The sequence below is a fragment of the Ctenocephalides felis genome, unplaced genomic scaffold (genome assembly GCF_003426905.1).
Source record: "Ctenocephalides felis isolate EL2017-DRISC unplaced genomic scaffold, ASM342690v1 CF-g0.4_SCAFFOLD_01492, whole genome shotgun sequence".
NCBI lineage: Eukaryota > Metazoa > Arthropoda > Insecta > Siphonaptera > Pulicidae > Ctenocephalides > Ctenocephalides felis.
This window is the reverse complement of record NW_020537646.1, coordinates 3,755,822-3,777,803: the sequence shown is the minus strand read 5'-3', so window position 1 is coordinate 3,777,803 and position 21,982 is coordinate 3,755,822. Positions and strand designations below refer to the sequence as shown.

Here is a 21,982-nt window from a genome sequence, read left to right as displayed (position 1 = left end):
GACTTGCAGAATTTCATATATTCTTGCGTGCAACAAGTATTACGAAAAACAAAGCGTGAATTTTTTAATGGAACGAGAAATTATATGGTGTAAATTTCTTCATATTTTTTTCTGAATATAATAAATCAAATTTTTTGGTACATTTCATCACTTAGAACACAATTACTTATGTGGTTTCTAGATACAACATTGCATAAATGTTAGACATATATAAATCCAGCAATGATAACACATTAAAAACTAACTGTTGCAATAAGGAAATCTTTGAATATTTTTAATTAGAAGAAGTATAATTTTATTTCAAGTGTGATTAATCTAAACATTGTAAATTGAAAAAATATATTTTTATCGCCATAAAAATTCAATAACATCCTTAAGTCGCCAGATATTCATAATCTTATTATTGTGTGCAATATTTTTGTCCTTGGAATTACAGAGTTCATTCAAGTTTTTTCTACAAAGCAAAATATTAAACAATGATAATAGATATGTTTGTCAGTTTTTATTTAACAATAATGTAACGCGTTTTATATCTGTCGGAGGAAAAATTATAAAACAACAATATCTAGCAATTTATTGACTTCTATAGGAATTTATTGCAATCAGTCAAAACGTCATTTGCGGCAACATTGGCATTTTTATAACAATATTTAGCTTCACTAACAATAAGAATAATACCGTAAAAAAAAATATTTAAATGTGTGCGCTCCGAAACAAGATTTATTACTACTATACTCGGTATTTGACTATGATCAGATCAGTAATGATATATGGTTCATTTATTTCAATAAAATAAAATATTAAAGAAGTTCGAGGCCTACAAAAAAAACTTCTGAAAAATAAATTCGAAAATATTAAGTAGCCAATTACTCTGCATAGCTTATTTCTACATAAACAACTTGTTGAAAACAAATTTTGACTCAGTTTTTAGTACCAAGAAGGAAGGATAAGATTTGCAGAATTAGCCCTCGAATCTCATTATGTAGTAATATTTCCTTTTATATGTTTAGTTTTAAACTCTCATATTAAAATTTCTAAGTCAAGAAGTCCTGAGACACAAAATTTGAGTTTAGAAGTAAAACGTCTAAAAGTTCATCCCAGACAAATTGTTTTCAAGCCCTGATGTAAAGTTTTTGAATACTTAATCATAATAATAAATTTTAGATTGAAAGTCTTGTAATTTTATTAGATACCTTAAAGTGTTTTTCAAAAGTAATTTCAATTTTGAAATTAATAAAATAACACCGATAAAATACATATTATATATGGATGCTTTTTCGATGTTGAATATGCAATTTACACTGTTTTAATATTTTAATCACGTTTCTTAGATTTTTGTATGAATCATTCATTCAGTGATTTTTTAAGTTCACGATAAAAAGAAATCATTGCGGTCCAATTTTTTCAAATTCATTCTAAAAACAACAAATGGGAATTTGCTTATACTGGTACTTTTTGCTAATATGAAAATTTCCAGAATCAACAAAAAATAAATTATAGATGATGATAATAAATTATATCTATTTTTTACAAATCTAGTTGTAAATCCACACACTTCAAAATGTACAAAATCAAAAATTCAAAAAAAAAATCTATTGTTAATATACTTAAAATTTAAAAGCAGATACTATGATAATCTTGAAGTTTGAACGCCTTAATTTTCATTCTAGATTCCTCAAACTATATAATCCCTTCTTTAAAATAAATAAATATATATTTGCATCAAAATCAATTTTTAACAAATCGTACGTAATCAAACAGTTAAAATAAATTTATATTAATAATTAATATAATTTATAAATAGATACTACAAAGGTATTGAAGTTTTAACTCCATTTTCCTAAAACCCCTCTCTCAAATTATTTTAGACTTAAATAGAAAACAAATAAAACTGTAGAATTAAAAATTTTATTTTATTTTTTAAAAATCTATCTAATCGATGTAATTGGTGTTTATATTTATAAACAAATATAATAAACTTCAAATATAACATTGCAATTTAAGCGAAAATAGACTATCAGGAAATTTGGATTTATCTTGAAAAAGTAATTTTAAAATGTAGAAAAATTTGAATTCCATAGAGACTATTTCAGGCCTATTTCATATATTTATACATCAAATTCCATTTTTACCTTTTTTAACCATCCTCATATAATCACTACATTACTCTTTAAAAAATAGGGTGCCAAACCCATCACTACTCTATTTTGCAAACAATAGGAAATAAAACCAATAAATAATAATTTATTACAATCGCACCATAAAAAGTGAGGTTGTGAATGAAACCATTAACACTCTTTTATAGATTAAATTATAATCTTTATAGATTTAATTATAATAATTAACTGCTTCATACCAATGATCAGTTGACAATTCATAACAGAAACATAATTGACGTCACGACCTTACAAGCAAACAATTATAATATAATCTTTGAAAAAACAATGTAGTTTTAAGTAATTTATAACCACCATCAAGAGAATTAACACTGCCATCAAGTTATTTTTGGCTTGTTTATAAGAACGATAATTAAATCTTTAATAAAATTACTAAAAAAATGCTTACTTAGATTCAAGACTTTATACTATAGAGCTATTGTTTTGTAAAAAATTAATGTAATGTCTAAAACACTGAAGAAGGATAAATCAAAACTGATATGTATGAAAACTGTGGTATTTATTATTTATTTGATATAGATGTAAGAAACTTATATAAACTGTGAATTCATCAATTTATGTATTTGGTAATATTTATTTATTTTTAAGTGAAAATAAGTAAAATGTATTTCATCTCATTATTTATTATCATTAATGTATTTTCATTATCATTATTATAAATGTATTTTTGGAATGAACTCGAAGACATAGTGAGAATTAGAAATACTGGATGTAAAGAAAAATTACAAAATGATTATAGAAAATGATTTAATATTTAGTTTTATCTATCTTCCAGATCAAACAAACTAGTACGAGTTATTGGAATAAATATTTAAATAGAAATTCACAAATATTTGTTAAGCAAATGTGATAATATATTTCACAACATCTAAATTTCTTCGACTTACATGTGAAGTCTGAGAAATATATTTTGAACTGAATTATTTATATTTTACTAGAAATTATCAAAAAAAAATATTCAGTTTAATCAGGATATTTGGATATTTTTTTAAAATAAACTAACACAAAAAAATCTCATTTAATACAATTTTTTATGGCGACATTATATTTTAAATTTTGTAAATAATGTTGTACGAGGATATGATTTTATATGAATATTTTTCAAATTATCAACATTTATTTAATTTAATATTGAATATTTTTATAGTTATTAATGTCAATTTATATATTCGTACGAGGATATGATTTTATATGTATATTTTTCAAATTATCAATATTTATTTAATTTAATATTGAATATTTTTATAGTTATTAATGTCAATTTATAAAATCACGTTCATGACAAAACTAATATTTTTACCAGAACTTCGATGTAGGAAGAGTAAATGTAATACAAGCAATTTTGTACTAAAACATATAATACCCATGAACAAATCATAAATTATATGATCTGTACTTTTTCAAGAAAATTAATATTTATTATGACATTGTCATATTATTATATATGTCCATCATATCATCCATGGCCTTCATAAAAATGATGAATCGCACTTATTTATCGGTAAATAAATTATTTTCGGTTTTTAAGTATGAATTACCGTATTAAATATGAAAATTATAAAAATATAATATCACTTACTTTGATCAGCTTTCCAGGGTATCAGTCTCAGTTTTCGCCAAAATACGTAAATAGTCAGAAAGTCACAACACTAACACATCACCTGAAATAAAAAAAATAATATCTTTTTAGGCTTTTATATATATATATATATATATATACACATATATATATGTTAATATATTAATAGTTAATGTATTAGAAACATAAAAATATTGTAATTCATAAATTTTCATACTTTTGGTACTTTAAAAAAATTACAGAACTAAAGCTTTAAATATAGAAAAAAACTTCATATTATTCTATCTACGTACAAATCCTATAATTTATAAAATCAAATAAATTTTCCAAATATTTTGTATAATAATTCTAAGTTCTAAAATATAAATCTGATCTGAAATCTTATAAAGATATTAGCAAAAAGTCAATGTTATATTTTTAAATATTAGGTTTGTAGATAAATAAACTAGATAAAAAAATAGAATATTAATTTTATGGAAACTGATAAAAGTAATAAATTTTATATATTATCAGTTGTTTCATATATAAATAATTATTAGTGCATTTTTATTATATTAGATAGTAATTGAATTCTACAAATATATGTATAATATAATATTCTATAAATGTATTTGTCGAAATGGATAAGCAAATATACATAGATAATCCTAGATTTTATGTTCCTAGATAAAAGAATTACATAATTGATCAATTTTCACTTTTCAATTTTCACTTTTCAATTTAAAAATGAATTATTTACAAATTTCACTAATTATTATTTATTTCTAAATTTTGTATAGTCTTAAATTCTATCAACTATATTCATAGAAATATATAATCAAGTATAACTTTTTTATTTTCAAAATAAACTTTGTAAGCTTTTCTTTCATACAGGTGTAAGAAAAAATTAAGATAAAATAAAAAAAAAACGAAAAAAGTAAAAAAATAAATAGATTTCACTCCATGGAGAAAATTCTTAGGCTTCACGCAATAAAAATGGATGAATAACATATAGTTCATGAATCTATTATTTATATATCATAAAATTATATTTTATATTATATTATAATTATAAATAAATATAATATAATAAAACTTAAATTATAAAATATTTTCAAATTCAAATTGAAGGCAGAAGTGTCCTAAAAATCGAGGACCTTTCACGACCCATTTTCGCTATCTCTTAACCATTAAAATTAAGCAAATCTCGAACACCTTATGCAATACAAGAAAATTAATCGACAAACCACAAACTTGGGGTATTTAAATTAACATTTACAAATAAATTGCCTTTTCGTAAATTAAGAAGTTGTTGTAAAAAAAATGTGACACCCCACCCGTTGCAGTGCCGAAGGTATAAAACTGAAAGTCCAGGGATACGACGCGACATTTGGCGCGTAAGTTAAAAAGAATTCGTTTCAAATACGAATAATAATAAAAACTAATATATAAATGCAAGGATTTTAATTAATTAGTGCAATTTAGTGTTTACTACTAGTGCAAAGTCAAAAGTGATTAATGTTTACCATTTCGTGATTTATTTGGTAATTATATTTTTAAAATGGTGAGCAAGATATCATATTTGTTAGCAATTCTGCTGGCATGTTTTCTAAGGGTACAAGGAGCAGATCTTCTTGAAAGGCGTAAGTTTTTATATTTAAAAAAAATATAACAAATAAAATATAAAATTTATATCTGTACTAGATTAGATTTTATTTGTCATACATTTGATACATTTGTCCTAATTGGTGACGAACATTGATTTCCAATAAAAATTTTTATTGGAATTGTAATTAAAAACCCAATATTTAATTTCCAACCCTTTAGATTAATAAAAAAAATAGCTAAATAATGTTGACAAATAATTACACTGTAATTTGTGTAAAAAATACGACTGACAATCTTATTATATATTTCAATCAAATTGAACTGTTTTTAGAAGAATAACAAAAAATATTAAGTTTTATTAAATATTGATGTTGTGGTATATTCAGATGTGTTACACTATAATAATTATATATGTATAATAATATTAATAATAATAAAAATATTCTATAATCTTCAACTAAAACAATAATTTTTTTAATGACCTGAATTCTGAAGAAAAAATTGGAAATTTATGTTCAGACAAAAATTTCATACTTACAGTACTTGCAATTTTTTTAGCATTTTTTTATATAATTATTTAAACCATAACCAAATCATAATTTTCATTGAAACTAAGGCCTAATGTAAGGTTTTCCATATAAAATTTTTATAAAATTAATATTAAGATAATAATATTTATAAAGAAAATTATATGTAAAAACAAGTCTATAAATCTTATTAAATATTGAGAACCAATAACAATGTTTTTAATAAAATTTAAAAAAAATAATAATTCGATACAGGGCGTCATAATCTTGAGCAATTGCTTTGTGAAAAATTCAAAAAATGTACTTCTGAATAATAAATTTTAAAAATTATTACATATATTGGCTTTTTTAAGAAAATAAAATAATTAAATGATATTTAACACAAATTATATCGAGGCATAAAATTGTCACAAAATATTGACTTAAATATACAAGTAATTGTGATCAATTTCTTTTAATGTGGATTTATTAATTAGCATAATTATTTTTTAAAAACTTCAATAGGAAAAATTATAGAACAAATACGTTAAGACTATTTAAATAAAATTCTGTAAATAGTTTTAAAGATCAAATTTTTAAAAATCGAATATAGAACTAATTTGCTTATAAATGAAGTACATTTAAAATATGTGCATTAAACATTGAATATTATTAAGAAATATATAATATATTTAAAGAAATTATTAATTAGTAATAATAAGATAAAATAATTAATAATAATAATAATAATACTGAGATAAAATAGAAAAGTTATCTACCAATAGTAACAAATTAATAGTGATAAATTTATAAATCAACAAATTAAAAAATTTATTATTTACTAGCAGTGATTTCTGTAAGGAGTGATTATTTATTTATTATTGTAAGGAGTGGTTTCCTTATGATATCAGTATCCATAATAAAAAAAATTGCGTCTCTAACAAAATTTATCCATACAAATTTGTAGGTCAATCCATCCATTAAAATAATTTTTTATCATTTATGTCCTGGTGTTATGTAACCGTCGTCTTCAACAAAAGGTTGCCAATACTGTGCAATAGTAAACACAGTGAAAGTGTTACATTAAACATATATACTTGCCGGGACGCGAGCACTCATATTGAGTTCTTGTGTTATGTCACTACTGCATAATATATACTATACTAGCTTGGGTTACTTGGGTTTACAAGTTATGTATATAGGTAAACTATCATCGGGTAATGACTTTATAAAATATCTCTTCGGAGATGAATGTGAATTTCTGAACGATTATTGGTGATTGATAGTAAGCAGTACCACCAGGTAGTAGTAAATTACCGAAGGAAGATCTACAGACGTGTGCGGATGTGCTTAGAGATTTAAATGTCAGCTCGTATATAACATAAAATATTTTTCTTACAATTGCATTGTTATAAAGCAACATTAGTATTATCACTAATTTATTCGAACACCCTGGCAAAGCAAGTATGTTCAACTCGCCTTAACCCAGAGTCATTTAATCAATTCGTGATGCCTATCAGTATTTTCCGATCTGAAATCTTCTAACAAATTATTATTCTCCACAATATTTAAACATCTTTTGCTATTTTCAGCTCTTTACATTAGTTGCTTCCAAACCAATATTTGTATTTGGATTTAATAATAATAAAATTAAGTTTTCAATATGAATGTAAAAAGAACTTACTATATCTATTTGCAAGCGTGACAAAATAAAATAATATTATGCACAATAGTGCAAATAAAAATAATGTGCTTAGCCAGGGTTCAAAATAGGCCTAATTTTTTTTTCTTGAGTAAGAACTATAAAGCTATGGCGTAGAACTATAAAGATATGGCGTAGAACTAAAAAAATATGTCGTAGAACAATAAAAATGCAGAAAAAGTACTATTAGAATTCCAAATATTTACCATTAGATTAAATTTATATAAATATTAACATTAATTTGAATGGAAATGCTTACTTAAAATCGAAAGTATAAGTCATGATATATTTGTATAAGTCAAGACACTAAAGTAAATGTAAATCGGATTGACTATATTTCGCATTCTATCAATTATAGACCAGATATAGTTTTTATTGATTAACTTTTTTCACATTACTTCCATACCACAAGAATTATGCAAGAGATTGTAAAATTTGTGGTATGCACCAAGTTCTATGGAGATCTCAAGGTCTTTATCGAACGTGATCTACTTTACACTCTTTCTGGGAAATAGATATTTGAAATAATCAAATATATATATATATATATATATATATATATATATATATATGTTAAAGAAGTTAGTTTTGATGTTGAGAAATATGAGTAAGTTCTTCAAGGGCATACATCAAATAAAAGGCAAAGTTTTAGAAGTTAATCTTTAATTTATCCAACATTACAAAAATTAAAGATTAACTTCTAAATCTTTGCCTTTTATTTGATGTATGCCCTTGAAGAACTTACTCATATATATATATATATATATATATATATATATATATATATATGTGTATATATATATATATATATTAATTTTAATTCTATATGTTTTCAAAAACGTTGTGCTAGTAAATTAATGAATAAGTGATAATGAAAATTTTTGTTCACAAAATTATTCAGGTTCATAAAATATAATACTTTTCTGGTTCATGCTCTTAAAAACAAGTATTGAAATATACAAAAGCACATAATTGCAATAAAATAAAAATAATCTATTTTTATATCACGTCTGCGGATTTTCAAATCTATTAGTAAAAAGACAATCCTAAAACATTTTTCTAATATTATGCCAGACTACTTTTGCATGTCTAAGAAAATACAAAATATTCGATAAATTTGTAAGATTATCTTTACCATTTTTGTCTTCAGTTTTATTTATTTTTTACCAAAGGGTTTGCAATACAAACTATTTTTAACATCATTGTGACGCTAATAAATTTGTGATAAGAATTTATGTTGTTGTCAGGATCGAGACTTCTAATAAAATTGATATCATGTTTTTCAATGATTTAAACTGCATGTAACAGGAATTGTCTGAAATAGAATGCATTAAATAATGCAATGACTTTTAACTTGAAGTATAAATAACTCCGTAAAAGATAGAAGAAACATAAAACTAAAAATGTTTAAAATTTTCATAATATATCAAAGGTTGATTTTAAATATATGAACATTTTGAAAAATAGACATATGAGCAGAAAAAATAGCTGAAATTTAGCAATAAATAGTAAGTAGTTTTTTTCACTGATTTATTGTCTTAGCATCAGGAACGATCCTAATTGCTAATAAGAAGCCGTTGCATCTTATTTTATTAAATAATAAAAAATCATGCCATGTTGTCGTATGTAAAAAATCGTTACTCATCATAATTCATTTTCTGTATACATAAAAAAATCTTTCACGGTTTTATAAAAAAAATATTTGCATAATTCTATTCATGAACACTCATACAGTTTAGCTGGCGGCAAAGTTACGAAAAATCTTCACTTTCTTCATATATATCGTACCATCGTTTACTATATGTGTCATAGTCACAAAACCCATTCAGGTTTTGAAGTCTATTCAGAATGACATATTGTGATATTATGACATCTAAAAAAGGCGACAAAGGTGTCACAATGTAAATAGTAAGGATTAGTAGTAACTTATAACAAAGTCTTCTGAACACATTTTTGGTTGATAGCAAGTTTTAAACCACTAAAATTTTGGAACCTAAAGAGCAAGCTTAAAATTTTAACTATCACGTTCAAATTTCAGAACAAATTATTGGACCAAAGACATGACAACCTCAGACCATAAAAAATAAATTCCAAAAGTATATGAGGGCTATGAGAGCAAAACATGACTCAATGTAAACTCCAGCCTCCCAACTCTGACTTTGGTGTTACCAAAGTAACATCAAAATTTTAACTTCATTCTTCAACAAAAAATGGGATACTGATTCTTCAATCAAATTGTATTAAATTTACGAACCCTGATCCTTTTCATATTTCGAAAATCTTGTACCAAAAATGTAATCAGCCAAAACATTAACAAATGAAAGAAATCGAGAACCTAAACCTAATAAGACTAAAATCATGGCCAACCATCCAAAACAAGTTTACAAGATCCAAGATTCGATTTTGTGCTAAATTCTCAATAATATTTCTTCAAAAGTAGCACACGGATTCTTTGTTCTATTTATGATACAAATTTTATCCAAGATGTTGAATCCCACCTCCAAAACAATGATATACGTCATTCGTGCATCTCTGAGTAATAAGAAATGTGAAAGTATATTTCTTAACATTCGGCATTCTTCAAATGTTGCATAATATAAATCAGGCAAAAGAATATCAATATTCTACATTTACAGAAATATGTAGAAGTATATTTACATAAAACTATAAAGGATATTTTTATTAATATTGCAGCAGAATAATTTATTGAATTTATTGAAATCTGGCCAACAAATACTTCTCTGATTCATTTTTTTTTTTCAATTTCAACTCCTCTTTCAAAAAGTAGATCAACTACTATTTACATATCCCAAACCGTGCCAAATGCACAATTAATAAAAAAATTATGAATTTAAATTTTAAATTACAATTTCTCGTGGCTTCTCATTTCATAAGACCATATTTAATTAAAATTATATCACAAAATATTACTCAACAACTGGTTTTGATCTTTATTTACAAGGACGTCCAAAGTATGTCAACGAATTAAGGAATGCATGTAAAACATATTAAAGACATAATTATTTTGTAAAAATGTTAAACCAGTAATAAACAACAAATGATGACAAACATAATAGGTTTTTAAACAACATTTATGTGAAAATAAATAACAACTGTCTAGTAACAAAGGCTATTATAGTTTTTAACCTATTTATGATCAAGGATTACAGCAATTGTGTAAGGAACTGAAGACTTGGAAAAAAGAATGAATAATAAATTAAAATATTAATAACAAAGAAAAACTTGAAAAGTAGGTAATAGAGGACTGGCATTGAGGTCATGGTATACCTATACGAGTTATGTAACTTAGTTTATAAACAATACTAAATATAGAAATATTACAAATCTCAGAAGTAAGTTTGCTTGGTGATGCTAATGTTTAATTGTGTTGTGATGAACTGCTTACTTTTGGTATTGAACATCGACTATTGTTTTATTAACAATCTCCTTGTTACAATTGCATTGTTATAAAGCAACATTTAGTATCATCACAAATTTATCCAAACAGCCTGGCAGGCAAAAGAAGTATGAACAACCCATCTTAGAAGATCTGAAGATCAGAAGTATGATCAACTGGTCTTAACCCAGAATTATCTAATCAACATCAATTCATGATACCTATCACTATTTTCTTATCCAAACTCTTTTTAAGGGGGTTGTTCTTTTTTTATTTTCTTTATTTATTTATATTATGAAAGATAAAAACCTTAGAATCATTTCAAAAAGAAATCATCTCAATATCTATTTTTTTGACGAAGTTATAGATATATATATATCTCTATATGTATGATCCTCTGAAAGCGTTTTTTTATCGCTCCGCGAGCTATTGTATGCCAGATTCCTCTTTTTCATTATAATACCTCATGCACATGACCTTTTTAATGTGTCAGCATCTTTGAACACCATTGTGTATTTAGTACATTAAATTAAATGGTGTATTCAGTACATTATATTAAGAACTTTAAATACGTTTTTCTCAAATTGACTTTTTTCAATGCGGTGCCACAAATTAAACAAAAACTACAAGTCGGATCGACTTGCATTTTTTTTAATTTGTTCACCACTGCAATACCGAGTCCCCCTACCTCAAACAACTTGATAACATTACGCAAAAAAAATTTGCGAAGCTTCTCGCCCCAAAAAAAGGCCTTTTTTGACACTTTTTTTTTAAATAGCTGCCATTTTTTTCCTTCTTGCTTTTTTTCTTTTATTTTGGTAGGGGGACTGGAAACAAACTTCTTCTTCAACGTAATTTCTTTTTTTTTTTGTTTCGGGCTATGCGCAACGGATTTATCTGTGGCACCGCAAAAGAGATCGATTTTGCAAGACCGACTTTGGCGCCCCCTGGTTAAAAAATGACGGCGCAAAAAGAAAAGAAGAAAATCACGTAATATTCTATGATTTTGTAATTTTTGTTTAAAAAAAACCGCATGTCGCTATGATAAATACATTTCGAGAAAAAACAAAAACAAATACCTTGCATTTTTTGTAACGAAAAAAGAACAACCCCCTTAACAAATAATAATTCCTCAAATCAGTTTTTATACCATTTTTTTCTATTTCCAGCTTCCTACATAGTTGCTTGCAACCGTTCCATACCCTCAGTAGAACTAAACTCCTGTCTAGTTGGAGCTTTCAACCATCTACAACCTTATTTAGTCAAAGGAATACCTGAATTAAATGTACCTGCCATAGAACCTTTGTATATCCACGAAATGATTATGGAAAATGGAGCTGGAGCTGTCCGAGTAAAAGCACGATTTTCTGACATCAACGTCAAAGGACCAGGAAACTTCTCGGTGCGCGAAGTTAGGTACCGATAAATGTAACAGAATAATAGATCCAGAATGTAGTGATTTATTTTATTTTGTAAATATCTATTTTTGTGTTATTCTCAGAGCTGATGTTAAAAATTGGCGCATTTCACTAGGATTGACCATTCCACGTGTGGAAGTCAGTGGCGTTTATGATGTGAATGGAAATATTTTGCTCTTCCCTGTCAGAAGTCGTGGGGAATTCTGGGCTGCTTTTTGTGAGTTCAAAATAAAAACTTGGCTCTATTCAGGAACAAATGTATAAAAATTTTTTGTAATATTTAGCTGATATCAACGCTGTCGCTAGGATACATGGCAAAGAAGTCGCTCGTGGAGGTGAAACTTTCATGAACGTTGGTAAATTAGTTCTTGACTTCACTGTGAAAGGTTCCAGATTTAAAATAAGAGATACAACTAATCAGGAAAATATCTTAGGTATGCTGAATTAATGTTTTATTACTATTGAAATAATTGTTCTTTGGAAGGAATTTTAAGAGTAAATCAAGAAGGCGAGAAAGAACATATTTTTATCCCAGTTTTATTTCCACTAGTTTGAGTGTCAATTTTAGCTATAACATGATATTTAGGTTGAATATTGTGTATAAATTATTTTAATTACCATATTAGAAATTATTTTTGTTTTTGTTTCTTGAACAGCAGTCAGAACTTCATAGTTCTATTAGCTGTTCTTATGGTACTTTACTCCTCAATAAAGTCGTTTTTTTAAGAAGGCGACTCAAAAATTGGCCTATTTTCTGCTGACATGTTTTATTATTTAGGTGAAGCTATAAACCAGTTCCTGAACCAAAATGGAGCCGAAATTATCAACGAAATGAGACCAGCAGCATCGCAAAGTATAGGTAAATTATTCAGAACATATCTGGACAATGCCTTCAGTAGGATACCCGTAAGATTGTGGCTTTTGGAGTAATAAATTAAGATTTTAATAATAACAAATTAAGGTATGAATATTTATTAGGCTTCGATAGGCTTCTAGTAACTGTCTAATGTTAATAAATTAGCGAAAATAATGGCCAAACAAATGTACAAAATATTGGAAATATTTGATAAATTTTCTTGAACAAGGTCGACTCCAAACGTCCGTTTTGGTGTATTTTAGTAACAAATTTATATATAAATGTAAATAATTCCTAGCTCCAAACAATTTTGTTTGGAGCTAGGATGTTCGGTCTATAACAAAATGAGACCTAAGAATAACTGAATCAGTGCAGAGATATTACATAATAATTAATTCAAAATTTGTTTTTAAGATAAATATCAAGGAAATGTTGGAGATTTAATAGTAACATTAAATCTCACAGAGATTGCTAAATACGCGGAATCAGAAAGAAGGATATTATGCAATCGTCTGCTAAAGGCAATTATTAAATCGTTTGTGCTAGAATTTACCACATAAAAATATTAAATGCCAATTGAGAAATTTTGTAATAGATTGTAGTGAAGTCGACAAATTGATCCACATCTCAGAATCACAATTTGGGATAATAGTATAACTAATATTTGGTGCTACACTTATAAATATAAATTTATGTCTCACTAAAAATCGGTAAAAAAATTAAACGCATCGACAATGTAAGAAAAAATTTCAAAATATATGTTATAAATGTAAATAATTGTGCTAATAAGATTCTACATAATTTTTATACTTCACGATCTGGTACAAAACTAGAAGCCTTATGAAAATGTGATGCCATATAACGAGCACTTACAAAAGTTGTGAAAATTAAGTTTAAAATAAATTTAATTAGATTCTAATACGAATATGAAACCTAATTTTCACAAAATCGTATAATGTTATGCTTACAACTACAATTTAGATTTATTGGTTTATAAATTTTTTGAAAAATATTTGTTTATAACAATTTATTGTTAGCATCATTTGTTGGTAAATTTTGCGTATCCTTAGTTACATTTACAATTATGTTAATGTTAAAAAAGTAAGGAAATTTGGTTTATATGAAGTTCATCCATTAGTTTTAAATATTCTAAAACATTTGGAATGGTATTTCAGTTGTTACGTACGTTAAAATTATTTTAGGAAAATGTATTTAATTAATATTCTGAATTAGTAAATTTTGTCAATATCGAATTTTATTATTAAATGTATTTTGTTTTAAATTATTTTCAAAGTTTTGGATCATACATATAACTTATACGACATGTTTTTATTTATTCTCATGATTTTAATTCATTAATTAAATGTAAAATCATTTTAGGAAATCTGTTACATACTCATATAGAATTTAAGAAATTAAATTATATTATAAATAAAAAATACAAATTTCTATTAAGATGCAAATGTAGTTCGCTGGCATGCAAAAATACTAAATATAATTTAATTAGGTTTAAGTTTTAATTTAATATATTAAGTGGTATATAAATGTTTATATATTGTATATTTTTGTAATAAAATTTCTTGATAAGAATTCGTATGATTTGACAAAGAAATGGATATACGGTGCACTATACAATTATATAAAAGCAAATAAAAAAAGTGTAAAGATTAATTAGAAAATGTATACGAATGATGTACATGTATACAAAGTCAACAAATAAACAATAAAAAGTTATAGCAAAAGTAAAATTACATAACAGAATCAACCAAATTTTTAATATAATTTGTCAAAATGCACCAAAATTATACAAGATGTTGAATAAATAAAGATACAAAAATTATAAATCAAATTCAACTAATATGCAGTAAACAAAAGAAAAACTGCAAAATACAAAAATGATAGAAACACTAAATTATTGTCATAAGTATTTAAGTTTCAGAATTGTATCAAGTACCACAGCATCAATATTGAGAAAAAGAACCCATGAAATGCATGGAACATAAGATTAAATTTAAAAAAAAATGAGTCAGAAATATATAACTGACATTTTAATATTTTCTCAATATCAGCTCCTATTCTTTTATATGATATCAACAAATTTTTTGGTAGTACTTAAAAATGTCTAAATTGAATGCCAATCCAATGATTGGATTTCGAGACATGATGGTGGTAATCTAATTTAATCAAACCACTTTCAATTAAATTTGTTCATGTTTTATAATGTATATATACATATATATATATATATATATATATATATATATATATATATATATTCAGCCACAACATTTCTGCGAATACATCTATTTTAACATTGTCGACTTAGATCCCAATTCAAAATTAAAAACTGTCCTGTTATCAGCTCATTAGTTGTTAATTATAGTTTTATGGCTAAGATAGCAAATATGAAAATTGAGATTTAGAGTACTACGACGTTGTCGGATATAGAATTTATGAAACTAGAATGAAGAACTTGAACCGCAAGTCATAATCTCTCGGAACGATAGAGTGGGAATAATTTTTATTGTTTGACCAGTAAAATCTGGATTACTTCTACATACATGTACAATATGATAATTGTCAAAGTTGCAGCAGATTTTATTTATAACTTATATTCGATATGGATACTTAGCAAGAGCTCCTGTGGTGATGCAACCATAGATTCTATTCGTGTCTCAGACTGCTTGATCTCAAGCAGTGGAGACTTTACTTAAAAACAAAAGTTCAAATATGTTTTAATCAAAAATTTTGTCTCCGAACATTGCTGTAACATATATATGACTACTAGAAATGGCTAAATAATATTCCCACAAAGACGAGGAATTACTAGTTTGCCTTCTAATAATGATCTAAGGCATCAGCTTATAGAACATTAACAATAGTTATAATTGAAGTTCAAAAATTTGAAAAGATGAACATAAATAAATAACTGAAGTCTAAGGTATGTAATATTATCAGTTTTTCAAAATATAATGTAAAATTTGTAACTAATGTGGGATCATAGTAGATGAAGCCGAACAATTAAAAAAGGACATGACATACTATTTATTTTTGTGAACAAATATTTTATAGTAAAATTTTTATAAAGATGGAAATTATAATTACAAATAATTGCATTTGGTATGTACTCATACAAATAGTCGCATAAGACTATTTGCGAATATTACGTGGCCATTTACTCTTGATCATTTACTATTAAAAAATATTTTCTGTAATTTGTTCCTAAGAAGTTTTATCAATGCTTGTACAATTGCATGGGATTTCTTATTTTCTCAAGAAACACAAATTGCGTTAATGATATTTGTTTTTATTAGTTATCAGCAGTTGTTGATGTTTAGCAAAGTTCAGAGATTATTTCTTTCAATTTTATAAAATTCCCGAATAAGTGAAAGTTTGGTAAACACAATAATAAGATAGTGATAAAACACAATATACTACATACAAAATAATAAAAAAAATAATAAAATTTAATTTTATACATCTAATATGTCTTTTCTTTATATGTCGATTTAATTCTGTTAGAGTATCAATGATTTTAGTTTAATATTTATTTACTATAATTTGTACGAAAAAAATTGAAATTCTGTAACAAATGCTGATTTAATACAAATCTGTACTTTTTAAAATTGATACTAGTCCAAAAACGAAACAGAAAACGGGTTATCAAAAACTTTGTTTTTATTAGCACTCAACAGATTATTCTTCAAGAATTAATTAATAAATTCTTTAATTCAATTAAAAATCATTTTAATATGATGAAACAGTTCACGAATAATTGAAAAATTGACAAAAACAACACGTAGCTTCGATAATTTTAATAAATAAACAAAGACGTATTTTAATCGAAACAAAGTTGCTAAATATAGAATTTTTTGAAATGCTAAATTTTTTCATACGTAAATAACGATTATAAAAATCAATTTTACGCAGTGCAAGATAATCCAGGAAAGAATACAATGTAAATCAATTAAAAATAACAGTATTTACAAAAAAAAATTAATTAAAATGCATGTTTGTTTTACACTAACTGCGCAATAGATATATCTGTAATTAAGTGAAAATAGTTATTGATTTAAGATAATTAAATATCTTTCGATTTGTCACCAGAAGTTGTAAGAAATTGTAAAGAATTTATGCATTAGATTAAGAATTAAAATTGAATCTTGAGTTGTAAACATTAATAGGAAAAAATTTGAATAGTAACAACATAATTTTGAATATAGGAATAGATTAGATATTAGATATTACAATTGAAAGTGTCTAATAAAAAATTGAGATTTAATGACTATAAATATTTATTTAGGTGTGTATATTCAGAGTAAAACCATGTGTTTTAAGAGTTGGCTTGGTACATCCTAATTTAGTATTTTAACCCAAAACGGCAACCCAGCGGTCAACCACTCTCTTTTAGACTATATGCATCCTGTATATCAGTTGGCACTTTCATAGACCAATGCCTAAAGTAGTCCTATTTTTTTCAAAATTTTTGGAAACTTTAATTTTACAATATCATATGTTAAAAATTCTTACTTGTCGAGTAATCCAGTAATCCTAACATTCCAGTAATCCGACGCCTTCTGGTTTTATATGGTACCAGATTATTGAAATTCTTTTGTTTATCAGATATGTATATTTAATAGTGTTTGCATATATATGTTGCAGCAATGCTCACGAAAAGAGATTTTCACTTGAGATTATATTTCATTCCAATAACCTCAAGTGGATATTTGATATAATACTGCTCGATACCAAGCTGCCTTTGGTAGGGATCAAAATAAGGACCAGTTCATGCTAGCCAACGTTTTTTAACAATCACACAATAACGTAATTAATTATTGCAATAATTATTTAATTCAGCGGTTTCTAACCTGTGGACCGCGCCCTTTCAGTCAGGCTAGATATGTCCCACTTTTCTAAATTAATCCAAAATTTTTGATTTGATGTAAAAAATTAAACAAAAAAATAGTTTAGTTTTTGCATATTCTTACATAATATTGTGAATTAATTTGTAATCTGATAATATCAGTTGAGTATTTATAAAATTAAATTGTTGCGAAACTTAAGAGGGGGGGAGGGGCGCAACAATATTTTTTATTAAATATAATTTATTATTAAGCAGGAGGGCGCGATGCAAAAAGATTGAAAACCACTGATTTGATTATTTTTTGTAATTTCTGAAATCTAGTATAATTTTAATTTTATTACTGGAATAAAAAATGATAAAAATTCGATACTGTCGCCTTATTTTTATTATTTCTTATGCAGACTTGCTCTTGTATAAACAATCACGGCAGACGCAACAGAATCATTTGATTGTTATAAAGTACAATGCATTTATCTATCTTGTTATTACGACAACCAATCAATCAAAAGTTTGATATTTGATAATTTTGAGACTAATGTGTTATGTTAAAACAATATCAGCAAATAAAGTTAAATGTAGAAGAGATTCAATGAATTCAGAAAACTATAGATCAGAAATATCAGAAATCAGAGTTAACATTAGTAGAAAAAGGCTACTATGCTGTGGCTTATTATTTATCACAAAATGTGAAAGAATAACAGCAATCAGTATTAAAAATGAAAAATGAAATTCAGTTGTATAAAATGTTTTGAACGATTTCAATTTCAAATGTAGATTTGCAAAATTATTTAAAAAACTATGTAATAACGAAAAATTTCTTACTAGAAGATGACTAGGTGACACAGTATTTCAAAATACATATCTTTGGAGTAAATAAAGTAAATTCAACACGTTAATCAACATGTCAGTCGTATGTGTCTGACGCTAAGAAATTTATATGAGCCCAGTCAGACAAAAATCTGATATACAAAATTTGATAAAATGTGGAAAAGTTTTAATATAGAACCATGTCAGTCAAATATGTAGCATGACGAATAGTGTTTTTCCAGGAATTTTGTCAAGAAAAAATGTTTTTGGTATATTAAGTTTGCATTTTCAACTAAATTATCTACTATTTAAGATGTAGATAATAAATAAGGTTACCCATGAAAATTTTTCTCATAGATATTATAGTTCTAACGTTCAACGTTCTAAGTATTATACCAGTGTATATGTGTGTATGTAAATATACGTGTGCCATAATATTACATTTTCTCTATGTTTTATCAAAAACGTCTGATTTTAAAAATTTAGAAGCTATTGCATACAACTCAATCAGCCGAGCCGTTTTCTTTACAATTACATGAAATTCGACATAGATGGTTTACGATTTTGCAAAAAAATAAAAAAGCTGGTTGAAAAACATTAATCAAGAATCGCAAAAAATTCGAAAATGAAAATCAAAACCTTCTGGACATTTTGGCATACCTTAGAAAAAACGGATGTATGTGTGTGTGTATTTGTGTATGTGAGTATGTATGTGTGTGTGTTCGGGTACAAATTTCTGTCGACGATTTCGGGAACACGGATGAAGCGACTTAAATAATTCAAAAAACATTCGATTCGTATTGATAAGAAGACGTGCTTGATTAGTTTTTGGCAGAGGCAGGTCTAGCCGTTTCAAAGAAATGGGGCAAAAAATATTAACAAGATAAAAAACTGATCAAATTTTTATGAAAGCAGGTCTAGCGGTTTCGGAGATTTAGTAAAAAAAGTAATAAAAAATGCCATTTGGCGGTCAAAAATGATCATCAGACATATGCACATCAAATTATCAGATATTTTATAGAGATTTTAACAATAAGTATAAATTTTGATTACATTCCTATGGGTTCCGCACCAATGTTTATCTGTTAGACGGCGACGCGGCGCTTACGCGCTTCGATATCGTCTCTATGCAGTTAAAGCAGTACGATTGCTTTAAAAAAAATTCTGAATTTCCGAAATATTTCAGAATAAGTTTTTCTTCAAAAAGTCTTTTTTCAACAAAAAGGAAATTTTTGTTCAAAATTTATAGTTTCTCAAAAATCTAATTTTTTCAGAGTATTTTTTTTCAAAAATGTTTTTTAAAAATAAAATTGTTGATACGGGAAGTTCTAGCAATTTGCCTTAAGGCACGATGCCATGCGCCCCACTAGTTTTTTACTAAAATAGTTTACTCCTACAGTAAGTAGTCTAAATATAACATTTAAATCAAATTTTGGAATAATAATATTTTAATATTGGGAATAATGGGCTTTGCCCATATAGCATTTATTTGCAAGCACTTGTTCGTCCAGTAGAATAATCGAGTCGCATGTTGTCAAAAAATATTCACACAAATCATACATCTTTCCATCATTTCTTGTACGTGATTGTTCAACTGTTCTTTGTGATCCACTTACATTTTTATTTAATCTGTCGTTGAGTTCAAACACTTTTCCGAACTGTTGGAAGATAGCGCGTATAGTACCAATTTTCAAACATGGCGACTCATCTAATATTACTAATTATAGACCCATATCTTTATTATCTAATTTTGCTAAAGTTTTTGAAAAAATTGTATTTAATGAACTAATTCCATCAATAAAATATTTAATTTCTAATAATCAGCATGGTTTTATGCCTGCTCGTTCGACAACTACTAATCTTATATGCATTAAACAATTTCTTGCTGAGAATCTTGACATTAACGGACAAGTTGATGTAATTTACACTGATTTTAGTAAAGCTTTTGATAAAATAGATCACAATATACTACTTACTAAATTATTCAAAATTGGTTTTAATACTTCACTTACTTATTTCTTTAAAAGCTATCTTGAAAATCGTAAACAGTTCGTTTTTCTTAACGGATTTTTGAGTAACTTTGCAACTGTCAGCTCGGGTGTGCCCCAGGGGTCCACCCTTGGTCCTCTTTTATTTAATATTTTTATCAACGATATATCAGAAGTAATTAATTGTCCTCATCTATTGTTTGCAGATGACCTTAAGTTATATCTTAAAATAAACTCAATAGATGACTGCCTAGTAATGCAGTCTCAACTAAATTCATTTCACTCCTGGTGTGTTCAAAATAAACTGGAACTGAATATATCTAAATGCAAAATTATTAGTTTTACAAACAAGCGCGTTCCGACGCATTTTGATTATAAAATTTCTGACACCTGCATAGAAAGGTGTGATAAAATATCTGACTTAGGCATTGTATTTGATTCTAGTTTGACTTTTACAGATCACATATCTAACATATGTAGCAAGGCGCAAAAATCACTAGGAATAATATTAAGAAACTGCAAAAAATTTGAATCTAATATGTCACTAATTAGCATATACTATGCAATTGTACGTTCAAAGCTGGAGTATGGATCGATCATTTGGTATCCTAACCATAGCAATAATTCAGATGCGATAGAGAAGGTTCAAAGAAAATTTCTAAAATATCTATACTTTAAAAAACACAAAATTTATCCTGAACGTGGTTTCGACCACAATATTTTACTTAATACATTCTGCGTATCATCTCTTGCAACACGTCGTTTCACTGATAGTATTTTGTTCCTGTATAAATTATGTAATAATGCCATAGATTGTCCTCTAATTCTTAACCAACTATCCTTTAACGTTCCTAGACTCTCATCCCGAACTCAAATGTTTTTCAAATATCCTACTCCTAAGACTAATGCTCTATTAAACTCACCTATAGTGCTAATGTCCTCTAATTTCAACTCAATTAATAAAGATATCGATATTCACAATACTTCAGTAAAACAATTAATTACCATCTGTACAAATTAATCTTAATATTTTGCCACGAATATGTTATTTCCATCATATATAATTTAGTTTTACCGTTAAGAATTTTTTTTTTTAAGAGT

The 21,982-nt window shown here is 26.2% G+C and overlaps 1 protein-coding gene across 1 annotated transcript; it reads left to right on the top strand.

The window, feature by feature from the left end:
- Positions 1-5,296: 5,296 nt before the first annotated feature.
- LOC113370270 (circadian clock-controlled protein-like) lies at positions 5,297-13,443 on the top strand. Its single transcript, XM_026610942.1, has 5 exons — positions 5,297-5,378; positions 12,118-12,364; positions 12,450-12,583; positions 12,651-12,800; positions 13,145-13,443. The coding sequence occupies exons 1-5, from the start codon at positions 5,297-5,299 to the stop codon at positions 13,294-13,296; spliced, it is 765 nt and encodes a 254-aa protein (XP_026466727.1). The 3' UTR covers positions 13,297-13,443.
- The last annotated feature ends 8,539 nt before the right edge of the window (positions 13,444-21,982 follow it).

Excerpts from the sequence above, each read along its gene's own strand:
- LOC113370270 (XM_026610942.1), top strand. The coding sequence starts at position 5,297 with ATGGTGAGCAAGATATCATATTTGTTAGCAATTCTGCTGGCATGTTTT. Across the intron at positions 12,584-12,650 it reads GGAATTCTGGGCTGCTTTTT|CTGATATCAACGCTGTCGCT; the intron begins GTGAGTTCAAAA and ends TGTAATATTTAG. Across the intron at positions 12,801-13,144 it reads TAATCAGGAAAATATCTTAG|GTGAAGCTATAAACCAGTTC; the intron begins GTATGCTGAATT and ends TTTATTATTTAG.